We start from the raw sequence: 13,228 nt of genomic DNA, 5'->3' as shown, positions 1-13,228 counted from the left end.
ATTCTACCATTATCCAGATATTTTTCAGATATTCACCTTATTGTGTAATGGGCACTTGTGTATTTGGTAGAAACCACATTCTGGATGTGTTTATAAAATAAATTATGGTTGGTTTTTAAAATATTTTCTTTATATGGCTAAAATATACAAACCATTTGAAGAGTTGGATTCACCATTCTGTGGTTTAGAGTTATGTTTTCTGAACTTGGTTAAATGCTTAGTAATTATGACAATAAAATTTGTATATGTCATTGTTTACAGATCGCTTGCACATTGATTGCAATTATGATTAAGAAAAGTATTAATTATATGTTTAGTTGGTAATTTTGTTGCGAATATTTTCTGAAACTACATCCATGATATTTCAGATCTATAGGTTTGTGATTTAGATACTGTTTGGAAAATTATAAAAAGCTATTTGAATGCTTTTTGTCAACTCCCCTTAAATTTTCAATTTCTGCCACTTTAGGTTGCTCTAGATAAAAATATATTCTGGTCACTTTACAGTAGATACCCATCTAGAAGCATGTTTGACCTCATTTATCCTTTAGAACTGCAGCAGTTCACTATGGCTAAGGTTCGATAGCCTATGTGGACAAAATAGACACAAATTAGATGGTGGTACCAACAAGCGCTAAACAGTTTGTTGTACCTCACCCTGAAAGTGATCTATAGAGTTAAAATGAGGGACTATGAATGCTAGATAAACTCGCTGTCATGTTCCCGGGACCAATATATTACTATACAACCCTTTGCATGTTGCATTGTTCTATTGAAAGTTCAGGAGTTTAACTTGGTCACCCACAATGCTTAGATGATCCCTATTGTGCAAATGTTTGTTTACAGGTATCAGAGAACACAGGGTGTGCCTGCTAATAAATACAGTGGCAGAGTTTAAAGTGGTTATGCTGGATTTAAAAAAACATAGCTGAATTCTTCCAAAAACAGGGCCACTCCTTTCCTCAGGCTGTATGTGATACTGCAGCTTAGTTCTACTGAAGTGAATGGAGCCAAGATATAATACTACACACAACCTAAGGATCGCAGCCTGAAAAAAATTGCTGTGTTTTTCTATTTCTGGATATCCCCTTTAACCCGTACAGGACCTAGGGCATATACGCCCGTGGGAATTTCGATCCCCGCCGGGCGGGGACCGATCCGGGGTGACTGCTGATATCGATCAGCAGGCACCCCGCGCAAATGCCCAGGGGGGTCCCCCCATGTCGGCGATCGCTGCAAATCGCAAGTGAATTCACACTTGCGATTTGCGCAATTACGGATCTATGGTGACCCGGAATATAAGGGGGATCGTTGTTGTCCAAGACACCGACAATCCCCCTGAAGGGATAGGAGTGAGGTGGCAGGGGTGCCACCCCTCCTATCCCTGCTATTGGTCGTATAGACGCGACGACCAATAGCAGATCGGGGGGGTACTTTCGGTTTTCACGTTCTGCCCACCCACAATAGGCGGGGCAGGATGGGGAAACCGACAGGGACCGACGCCGAAGGTCACTTACCGATCTGCGGGCGACTGTGATCAGCGGGCGGCGATGTCGTGCGGCTGGCTCCCTGGATCCTACAGAAGCCGGGGAGTTGCCTAGCAACATCTGGAGTGCTACAGTCTGAGACCACTATACAGTGGTCTCTAAACTCTAGCCCTCCAGATGTTGCAAAACTACAACTACCAGCATGCCCATACAGCTGTTTTCTGTATATGCATGCTGGGATTTGTAGTTTTGCAACATCTGGAGGGCCACAGTTTGGAGATCACTGTGCAGTGGTCTCTGAACTCTAGCCCTCCAGGTGTTGCAAAACTGCAAATCCCAGCATGCCCAAACAGCTGTCTCGGCATGCTGGGAGTTGTAGTTGCTTACCTCCAGCTGTTGCATAACTATATCTCCCAGCATGCCCTTCGGCGATCATTACATGCTGGGAGTTGTAGTTTTGCAACAGCTGGGGACACACTGGTTGGAAAATACTGAGTTAGGTAACAGAACCTAACTGAAGGTTTTCCAACCAGTGTGCCTCCAGCTGTTGCAAAAGTACAACTCCCAGCATGCATGGTCTGTCAGTACATGCTGGGAGTTGTAATTTTGAAACAGCTGGAGATTCACTACAAATGGGGGCTTTGTAAACGCACATGGCCCCCGACTTCCATTCCAAACAAATTCTCTTTCAAAAGGCTCAATGGCGCTTCTTCTCTTCTGAGCATTGTAGTTCGCCAGCAGAGCACTTGACGTCCACACATGGAGTATTTCCATACTCAGAAGAAATGGGGTTAAAAATTTTGGGGGGCATTTTGTCCTATTATCCCTTGTAAAAAATTTAAATTTTTGTGAAAAAAAAATAATAATAATAATTTACAAATCCAACTTTATCGAAAACTCGTCAAACACCTGTGGGGTGTTAAGGCTCACTGGACCCCTTGTTGCGTGCCTTGAGGGGTGTAGTTTCCAAAATAGCATGCCATGTGTTTTTTTTCTTTATTTTTTTTATTTTTTTTTGCTGTTCTGGCACCATAGGGTCTTCTAAAATGTGACATGCCCCCCAAAAACCATTTCAGCAAAATTTGCTTTTCAAAAGCCAAATGTGACTACTTCTCTTCTGAGCATTGTAGTGCACCACCAGAGCACTTGACGCCCACACATGGGGTATTTCCATACTCAGAAGAGATGGGGTTACAAATTTGGGGGGGCATTTTGTCCTATTATCCCTTGTAAAAAATTTAAATTTTAGGGAAATCTAGCATTTTAGTGAAGAAAAAAAAAAAATCATTTACACATCCAACTTTAACAAAAAGTCGTCAAACACCTGTGGGGTGTTAAGGCTCACTGGACCCCTTGTTACATGCCTTGAGGGGTGTAGTTTCCAAAATAGTATGCCATGTGTTTTTTTATTTTATTTAATTTTTTTTGCTGTTCTGGCACCATAGGGGCTTCCTAAATGTGATATGCCTCCCAAAACCATTTCAGAAAAACTCACTCTCCAAAATCCCACGGTCGCTCCTTCCCTTCTCAGCCCTCTACTGCGCCCGCCAAACACTTGACATACACATATGAGGTATTTTCTTACTCGAGAGAAATTGAGTTACACATTTTAGGAAGATTTCTCTCCTTTTACCCTCTTGTAAAAATTCAATAACTGGGTCTACAAGAACATGCCAGTGTAAAAAATTAAGATTTTGAATTTTCTCCTTCAATTTGCTGCTATTCCTGTGAAACACCTAAAGGGTTAACAAACCTTTTGAATGTCATTTTGAATACTTTGAGGGGTGCAGTTTTTATAATGGGGTCATGTATGGGGTATTTGTAATATGAAAGCCCTTCAAAACTGAACTGGTCCCTGAAAAATTTCGATTTTGAAAATTTTGTTAAAATTGGAAAATTGCTGCTATACTTTGAAGCCCTCTAATGTCTTCGAAAAGTAAAAACATGTCAACTTTATGATGCAAACGTAAAGTAGACATATTGTATTTGTGAATCAATATATAATTTATTTGGATTATTCATTTTCCTTATTAGCATAGAGCTTCAAAGTAAAAAAAATAAAAAAAAAGGTGCAAAATTTTCATCAAATTTTGGAATTTTTCACCAAGAAATGATGCAAGTATCGATAAAATTTGACCACTAACATAAAGTAGAATATGTCACGAAAAAACATTCTCGGAATTAGAATGAAAGGTAAAACCATCCCAAAGTTATTAATGCTTAAAGTGACAGTGGTCAGAGGTGCAACAGAAGGCCGTGTCCTACAGTAAAAATTGGCTCGGTCCTTAAGGGAACAACAACCTACAGGTGTGGAAGACCACACAATAAATAGTGAATATACCCCAGTTAAAAATAATTTATGACAAGTATAATCATGTATAAAAGTAATTTTATTGAAATGTATAGTTTAAAAAATACATATATGTATATCTAAAATCACAGAATCAATTCATAAACGGTAATAAAAAAATATATATATAGAATATATAAAAAAATTAAATATGAAAGTATAAGGTGGATGCTGGGGTGAGAGAGCCTGTGTGCCAATATAATAAAAAAGGAAATAAAATGGTTCTTTGCGAAGTCACAATGCTAGTAGTGAGCTGCAATTAATAGTTTATAAATCAATATCTGCAGGGGTTGCATGCACAAGGTGAGGGGAAGGAGGGGGGAAGGACGTAGTGCAAAATGTGCAAAAAAGATGTGCAATACTTGTGGAAATGAATTACCACGCAATGGCCGGTGAGGGCAACCAATTATATGTGATAAAATTGTGGATTAATAACCAAAACAAAAGGTAAATGAATAAAACATGACACTCAAGTGAGTTGCAACAAGTGAAAAGATTTAAAAATTAATTAATTAACGGTGCAACTAAAGTGGACAAGGACTTGAACATGCAGCCTAAAGAAGGGAAAATAATAATACCTGGGTAACACGGTATAGTGCTAATAGTAAGCAATAACAACCAACAGGCAGTAGGCAGCAATAGTGCAGATAGCAGCAGATAGATAGCAGCAAGTTTAGGTGGTGACTAGCAACAAGGAATAATATGTAGGGAAGAAACGGTCTAGTATAAAACTGGCACAGGACTCACCCCAATCCACCTCCACAACTCCGACGCGTTTCGCCGGAAGCGGCTTTGTCAAGGAGTGAGGTGGACTAGGATAGTCTCGCTATAAGTAGGATATGTATGCCAATGAGGAGTGAGGAACGCACCTGTTGCGGGACACTGGGTGATGTAAACCGGAAATGGCGTCAGGTCACGTGAGCGGATCGGCTCATGTGAATGAGACCGAGATCTCGCGAGAGGAGGGCCGTGTAAGCCGTCCACGCCTGGGGTACACTACTGCGCATGTATGCTGGCTCAACTCCCATATAGGGAGCCAGAGACGCGCAGGGATGGAACTAATGGCGCAGGCCACACAAACATGGCCGTGTGCTATAGTGTGGCGCATGTGCGCCGGGCCCGGTCCCTAGAGGCAGAGGATGCCTGTGGCCTCACTAAAATGGCTGACTGCCGATAATAAATTGAAGGGAATGAAAAAGATGTATAAAGGGTAATAGTTAATGAGGGGAAACAATAGGATCTAAATTAAGTCAACCATGTAGGATATATGTGATGCATGAATTGTGTAAGGATCTGTGTGTGCACGTGAAAATAAACATATTGGTGCAAAAATAGTGAAAGGGCAGGAAAAAATAAATAAATATATATATATGTATATAGGGGGAAAAAGGAGAGGGAGGGGAGGGGGGGGGAGGGGGAAATGAAGAGGGGTGTGAATGGGGATAATGTGATGAGATAGACCTGAGTGTACAAAAATGCCATGGGATGTGACGCTGGGAAGGTGAATGAATGGAAGTGATGAATTACATAAATAATTGTGGTAAGTATGGAAAAAAAAATATAAATGCATTAGTATTGCCAAGTGATAAGATATAAGGACAATTAGAGGAGGGCATGATAAATGAAATGTATGTAATATATGAATTGTACATCAATAAAAGAGGATGGTAATATAATAGCCAAAAATAATGGCTATAAAAAACACATGAATAAACATACATGATAAAGTGGGGGGCCCCCCATATAGCTTTAAACATAATTTAAGAAAGACAAATCAATATTGTATGAAAATACATACATGAACCATCCACAGATAGTTAATTGGACAACACTACTGGTAATAGCAACAAAAATACATTAAAGATATATCAAATAGTACATAAGGATGGGGAACATGGGAAAGGAGGAGAGAAAAGGAAGGAAAAGGGGAGTCTCCCGCCATATTGATAGAATGATGAGCAAGATGTATTGTAGACCCTACATAAATAAACAATAATTGGATAAAAAAAGAGAGAAAAAATTACAACAATGAAAAAAGGAGAATATCATAATTACAAACAGCGAGAACAACATAGATAAGAATATTTGAGTGAAATGAATACACATAACATAGAAAAAAACCACATAAGAGATGGAGAAAACAATAATGGGAATAGATGGACAAGTGCAGGAGGTATGTATATGTGCGAACCATGAGGGAAAAAGGGGGGGGGGGGAGAGGGGGGTTTGGGGGAAAGGGGGGAAAAGGGGAAAAGGGAGGGGGGAAGGGGGAGGGAAAAGGGGAGAGAAGGGGAAGGGGGGGGGGGAGGGAAAGAGGGGAAGGAAAGGGGGAGGGGGGAAGAAGGATACGAGAGGACTAAAAATTGTGAAGGGAAGGGGCCAAAAATAAATGACCATAATGTGGGAGAAGAAAGAATGAACACAAAAAGAGAGATAATGACATATGGAGAAAATCGTGACATATAGTGATGTTGGAGGAAGAGTGATAATGATGTAGTGATAGCAATGTAGGAGATAATGAAAATAACCACAGAGAAATAGATTATACTTACAAATAAGAGGCAAAACTGTTGATCTCGTTCAATCCAGCCGGAGTTTTTGTTCCCAAAATTTCGATCCATTTACATTCTTTTTGAGCGAGAAGAGTTTTCCAATTGCCGCCACGAGGGCCAGCATAGACCCGATCAATGCCCCGAACCTGTAAAAGAGATGAATCACTGCCATGGTACTTCTTAAAATGTCTTGCCAAAGACTTCTGATAGAATGGATCTGGTCCATCCTTCCCTGCTTTTATGTCCAAAACATGTTCCCTCACGCGTCTGCGGAGTTCGCGTGTTGTCATACCGATATAAATTTTGTTGCATGGGCACTTAGCATAGTATACTACACCCTTGGTTGCACAGTTAATATGATGAGTAATTTTGTAAGACTTCATTCCACTGGCATTTTCAAAGGTAGTATTCTTTTCTATGTTTGCGCATGCAACACACTGCCCGCAATTGAAACTGCCCCATTTGGGGCCTTTTGATCCAAAAAGATGAGATTTATTAGGTCCCTGATGGTAACTACGAACCAAAGAATCTTTAATATTTTTCGACCTTCTAAAAGTAACAGAAGGATTTTTGGGAAGGCATCCCAGAAGTACCTGGTCTGTCGTAAGTAAGGGCCAGTATTTTGCAATTGCTGTGTTCATATCTTGGGTCCGTGAGTGGTATGTTGTGATGAATCTAACGGTATCGGAATCCTGTTTGGTGGTACGTCTTTTAACCTGTAAAAGAGTATTGCGATCACTCTTTTTGGCTCTATGGTATGCTTTAGTCAAACAATTGTCATTATAGCCTCTCTCTTTAAAACGTACCTGAAGATCTTCAGCTTGTTTCTCGAAGTCCAAGGTATTGGAACAAATACGTTGTGCCCGAAGATATTGTCCAGTTGGAATGTTATTCACTAGGTGTCGTGGGTGTCCGGATTTTGCATGAAGTATAGTGTTGGCAGAAGTACTTTTTCTAAAAAGGTCAGTGGAAAGGAAACCGTTGTCATCTCTTATGATCTTAACATCAAGGAATTCAGTAGATGTAGTACCTATATTGGTGGTTAATTTAATATTTAAGTCATTTTGATTAAGCCTAGTAATTAGGTCTTGTAGTTCAATGACCGGTCCCTGCCACACTAACAGGATATCATCAATATATCGCCACCAATATTGTATGTTCTCTATACCTGGAATGGGATCTGAGATAAAAATGTCTCTCTCCCACAGCCCCAGGAACAGGTTGGCATAGGAGGGCGCACAAGATGCCCCCATTGCCGTGCCCTGGAGCTGCAGGAAGAGAGACTCCTTAAACATAAAAAAATTATGAGTCAAAATGTACTCAAGGGCCACTATTAAAAAATTACATAAATCAGAGTCGAGGGCACTGGAAGACAAAAAGAATCTTACCGCTCGTATTCCGTCACTATGTCGGATAGAAGTGTAAAGTGCCTCCACATCACAGGTAGCTATAACCATATCGGATTCGAGTTGCAAGTTGTCTAATTTTCTTAGTACATCATTGGTGTCTTTTAAAAAAGATGGCAGGGTCTCTACAATAGAGGTTAGATGGTAATCAATGAAGCGGCATAACGGTTCACATAAATTTCCACAGCCAGACACAATCGGTCTACCCGGCGGACAGGTGGCACTTTTGTGTATTTTAGGGAGTAAATAGATGGAGGATACCGTGGGATTTTTTGGTAAGAGGGCCTCCATTTGTTTGGCTGAAAAAATGCCTTGGTCAACTGCTTGATTTAAAATAATATTTAATTCAGATAAAAACCTTAAAGTAGGATTAAAAGTAAGTTTTTTATAACAGTCGCCTTGTCGTAGTTGGCGTAACATCTCCCTCTCATACATTTCTAGGGGCCATAACACTACATTACCGCCTTTATCGGACGGTTTAATAATGACATTTTTTAAGGATTGGATCTCACGTAATGCTTGACGTTGGTGATATGTCAAATTGTCATTTTGTATTGTCTCTGGGATCTGATTGAACTCCTGAGAGACTAATTTGACAAAAAGGTCAATCTCTGGGAACTGTGTCAGCTGCGGGAAATTTTTGGATTTTGGTAAAAGGTGTGTAGGAAACTTACCTGTAGGTTGTGGTTCTTGTTCATCCATGAGTTCAATCAAAGTGCGTACCGCTTCTTGGTCAGTCCTGGTGGAAAGATCAGAGTTGGAAGCTTCAATGTTATGATTAAACATCTTTTTAAATGCTAGCTTACGTGCAAACAACTGCAAATCTTTGATGGCAGTAAAGCGATCAAATTTTGCCGTTGGACAGAATGTAAGCCCTAAACTCAATACTTCATTTTGGGCTTTAGTAAGTACATGATCTGTAAGATTAATGACTTTGGTACTTACCTGATTTTGATCACGAGAATTGTAATTGCGTTTCCTAAAGGTATTCCTTCCACCGTAGCTATGTTCTATTTTTCTCTTCCTTCCAGAGAATTGCTGTCTGTAGGAAGATGATGTTGTTGATTCTGCCCCCACAGATGCCAATGAGGACACCGAAAGTGATCTAGCAAGGGGTTTTGTTTGGTTCTGTCTCCATTTATAGACCCTGTTGGATTGGGCGTCCACCGAGTCTCGTTGGTATTTTTTGGTTTTCATAGTCTGAATGTCTTTTTCCCATATATTAAGGTTCTCATCAAGCTCTTTATTAAAAGCTTCCAACTCCATTTTTGAACACTCCTTTATAAGGGATGCCTGAGTGTCTTCAAGTTCACGTTCCATAGTATCAAGAGTATGATTATTATGCGAAATTAAAAGTTCCAGAAAGGTCATGTTTGTGTGGCCTGCGCCATTAGTTCCATCCCTGCGCGTCTCTGGCTCCCTATATGGGAGTTGAGCCAGCATACATGCGCAGTAGTGTACCCCAGGCGTGGACGGCTTACACGGCCCTCCTCTCGCGAGATCTCGGTCTCATTCACATGAGCCGATCCGCTCACGTGACCTGACGCCATTTCCGGTTTACATCACCCAGTGTCCCGCAACAGGTGCGTTCCTCACTCCTCATTGGCATACATATCCTACTTATAGCGAGACTATCCTAGTCCACCTCACTCCTTGACAAAACCGCTTCCGGCGAAACGCGTCGGAGTTGTGGAGGTGGATTGGGGTGAGTCCTGTGCCAGTTTTATACTAGACCGTTTCTTCCCTACATATTATTCCTTGTTGCTAGTCACCACCTAAACTTGCTGCTATCTATCTGCTGCTATCTGCACTATTGCTGCCTACTGCCTGTTGGTTGTTATTGCTTACTATTAGCACTATACCGTGTTACCCAGGTATTATTATTTTCCCTTCTTTAGGCTGCATGTTCAAGTCCTTGTCCACTTTAGTTGCACCGTTAATTAATTAATTTTTAATTTTTAAATCTTTTCACTTGTTGCAACTCACTTGAGTGTCATGTTTTATTCATTTACCTTTTGTTTTGGTTATTAATCCACAATTTTATCACATATAATTGGTTGCCCTCACCGGCCATTGCGTGGTAATTCATTTCCACAAGTATTGCACATCTTTTTTGCACATTTTGCACTACGTCCTTCCCCCCTCCTTCCCCTCACCTTGTGCATGCAACCCCTGCAGATATTGATTTATAAACTATTAATTGCAGCTCACTACTAGCATTGTGACTTCGCAAAGAACCATTTTATTTCCTTTTTTATTATATTGGCACACAGGCTCTCTCACCCCAGCATCCACCTTATACTTTCATATTTAATTTTTTTATATATTCTATATATATATTTTTTTATTACCGTTTATGAATTGATTCTGTGATTTTAGATATACATATATGTATTTTTTAAACTATACATTTCAATAAAATTACTTTTATACATGATTATACTTGTCATAAATTATTTTTAACTGGGGTATATTCACTATTTATTGTGTGGTCTTCCACACCTGTAGGTTGTTGTTTTAGTTGCTCTTTTCAGTGAATAATAAATCCCCTACCTTATCTACACAATATTTCTAATTTTGAGCCCTTGAGGAAAGTTTCTTTCGGTTACATATTTATATTCCTCTCTGTTTTACAGATTGGTCTCTTTTCCTTTTCTTTCCGTGGGCCCTATTCACCTGGCAATGAACTACAAAAGCCGTGATGCTATGTGGCTGGAGAAAGCCCAAAATATGTTTGATATAGGATCTTCGCCAGGCACAGAATCAGTACAGAAAACCACTTTAAAACGAACCATGAGAAATTTACTCCAAAAACGCACCCGTCTTTGGTGGAACCGCGTTTTCCTCCAGAAATATTTATCTGGAGGACTCCTACCAAGAGGACTAAGAATTCAGGTCTTTCCCTCTTACCCTGTGGAGGACAATGAATTGAAAAATAAATGGGAAGAAGCATGTAACAAATGCTCCCAGACCTTTCTGGAACTTTTAATTTCGCATAATAATCATACTCTTGATACTATGGAACGTGAACTTGAAGACACTCAGGCATCCCTTATAAAGGAGTGTTCAAAAATGGAGTTGGAAGCTTTTAATAAAGAGCTTGATGAGAACCTTAATATATGGGAAAAAGACATTCAGACTATGAAAACCAAAAAATACCAACGAGACTCGGTGGACGCCCAATCCAACAGGGTCTATAAATGGAGACAGAACCAAACAAAACCCCTTGCTAGATCACTTTCGGTGTCCTCATTGGCATCTGTGGGGGCAGAATCAACAACATCATCTTCCTACAGACAGCAATTCTCTGGAAGGAAGAGAAAAATAGAACATAGCTACGGTGGAAGGAATACCTTTAGGAAACGCAATTACAATTCTCGTGATCAAAATCAGGTAAGTACCAAAGTCATTAATCTTACAGATCATGTACTTACTAAAGCCCAAAATGAAGTATTGAGTTTAGGGCTTACATTCTGTCCAACGGCAAAATTTGATCGCTTTACTGCCATCAAAGATTTGCAGTTGTTTGCACGTAAGCTAGCATTTAAAAAGATGTTTAATCATAACATTGAAGCTTCCAACTCTGATCTTTCCACCAGGACTGACCAAGAAGCGGTACGCACTTTGATTGAACTCATGGATGAACAAGAACCACAACCTACAGGTAAGTTTCCTACACACCTTTTACCAAAATCCAAAAATTTCCCGCAGCTGACACAGTTCCCAGAGATTGACCTTTTTGTCAAATTAGTCTCTCAGGAGTTCAATCAGATCCCAGAGACAATACAAAATGACAATTTGACATATCACCAACGTCAAGCATTACGTGAGATCCAATCCTTAAAAAATGTCATTATTAAACCGTCCGATAAAGGCGGTAATGTAGTGTTATGGCCCCTAGAAATGTATGAGAGGGAGATGTTACGCCAACTACGACAAGGCGACTGTTATAAAAAACTTACTTTTAATCCTACTTTAAGGTTTTTATCTGAATTAAATATTATTTTAAATCAAGCAGTTGACCAAGGCATTTTTTCAGCCAAACAAATGGAGGCCCTCTTACCAAAAAATCCCACGGTATCCTCCATCTATTTACTCCCTAAAATACACAAAAGTGCCACCTGTCCGCCGGGTAGACCGATTGTGTCTGGCTGTGGAAATTTATGTGAACCGTTATGCCGCTTCATTGATTACCATCTAACCTCTATTGTAGAGACCCTGCCATCTTTTTTAAAAGACACCAATGATGTACTAAGAAAATTAGACAACTTGCAACTCGAATCCGATATGGTTATAGCTACCTGTGATGTGGAGGCACTTTACACTTCTATCCGACATAGTGACGGAATACGAGCGGTAAGATTCTTTTTGTCTTCCAGTGCCCTCGACTCTGATTTATGTAATTTTTTAATAGTGGCCCTTGAGTACATTTTGACTCATAATTTTTTTATGTTTAAGGAGTCTCTCTTCCTGCAGCTCCAGGGCACGGCAATGGGGGCATCTTGTGCGCCCTCCTATGCCAACCTGTTCCTGGGGCTGTGGGAGAGAGACATTTTTATCTCAGATCCCATTCCAGGTATAGAGAACATACAATATTGGTGGCGATATATTGATGATATCCTGTTAGTGTGGCAGGGACCGGTCATTGAACTACAAGACCTAATTACTAGGCTTAATCAAAATGACTTAAATATTAAATTAACCACCAATATAGGTACTACATCTACTGAATTCCTTGATGTTAAGATCATAAGAGATGACAACGGTTTCCTTTCCACTGACCTTTTTAGAAAAAGTACTTCTGCCAACACTATACTTCATGCAAAATCCGGACACCCACGACACCTAGTGAATAACATTCCAACTGGACAATATCTTCGGGCACAACGTATTTGTTCCAATACCTTGGACTTCGAGAAACAAGCTGAAGATCTTCAGGTACGTTTTAAAGAGAGAGGCTATAATGACAATTGTTTGACTAAAGCATACCATAGAGCCAAAAAGAGTGATCGCAATACTCTTTTACAGGTTAAAAGACGTACCACCAAACAGGATTCCGATACCGTTAGATTCATCACAACATACCACTCACGGACCCAAGATATGAACACAGCAATTGCAAAATACTGGCCCTTACTTACGACAGACCAGGTACTTCTGGGATGCCTTCCCAAAAATCCTTCTGTTACTTTTAGAAGGTCGAAAAATATTAAAGATTCTTTGGTTCGTAGTTACCATCAGGGACCTAATAAATCTCATCTTTTTGGATCAAAAGGCCCCAAATGGGGCAGTTTCAATTGCGGGCAGTGTGTTGCATGCGCAAACATAGAAAAGAATACTACCTTTGAAAATGCCAGTGGAATGAAGTCTTACAAAATTACTCATCATATTAACTGTGCAACCAAGGGTGTAGTATACTATGCTAAGTGCCCA

General features: G+C 40.0%; 2 protein-coding genes across 3 annotated transcripts in view; both read left to right on the top strand.

The window, feature by feature from the left end:
* The window catches only part of TIMELESS (timeless circadian regulator), a gene marked incomplete in the record, with an annotated part of 157,777 nt that extends 157,502 nt beyond the window's left edge, over positions 1-275 (top strand). Inside the window, 1 exon segment of the mRNA XM_056562374.1 lies at positions 1-275. This exon segment is cut by the window's left edge and continues 340 nt beyond it.
* A 9,878-nt stretch (positions 276-10,153) lies between these two features.
* Positions 10,154-12,675, top strand: LOC130358723 (uncharacterized). Of its 2 annotated transcripts, XM_056562382.1 has the most exons (4): positions 10,154-11,188; positions 11,395-11,459; positions 12,009-12,151; positions 12,586-12,675. In XM_056562382.1, exons 1-2 carry the CDS (start codon positions 10,478-10,480, stop codon positions 11,398-11,400), a joined length of 717 nt encoding a protein of 238 aa, XP_056418357.1. In that variant the 5' UTR covers positions 10,154-10,477; the 3' UTR covers positions 11,401-11,459; positions 12,009-12,151; positions 12,586-12,675. The 2 variants fall into 2 exon arrangements, with proteins under 2 accessions (XP_056418357.1, XP_056418358.1); XM_056562383.1 differs by lacking the exon at positions 12,009-12,151 and having other exon boundaries at positions 12,586-12,673.
* Positions 12,676-13,228: the final 553 nt, after the last annotated feature.

Source organism: Hyla sarda, chromosome 2 (genome assembly GCF_029499605.1).
Source record: "Hyla sarda isolate aHylSar1 chromosome 2, aHylSar1.hap1, whole genome shotgun sequence".
Taxonomy (NCBI): domain Eukaryota; kingdom Metazoa; phylum Chordata; class Amphibia; order Anura; family Hylidae; genus Hyla; species Hyla sarda.
Note: the sequence above shows the minus strand (reverse complement) of the source record. Positions and strands in the feature narration are given on the sequence as shown.

What these genes read in the sequence shown, in the direction of transcription:
- LOC130358723 (XM_056562382.1), top strand. Translation starts at nt 10,478, where the DNA reads ATGAACTACAAAAGCCGTGATGCTATGTGGCTGGAGAAAGCCCAAAAT.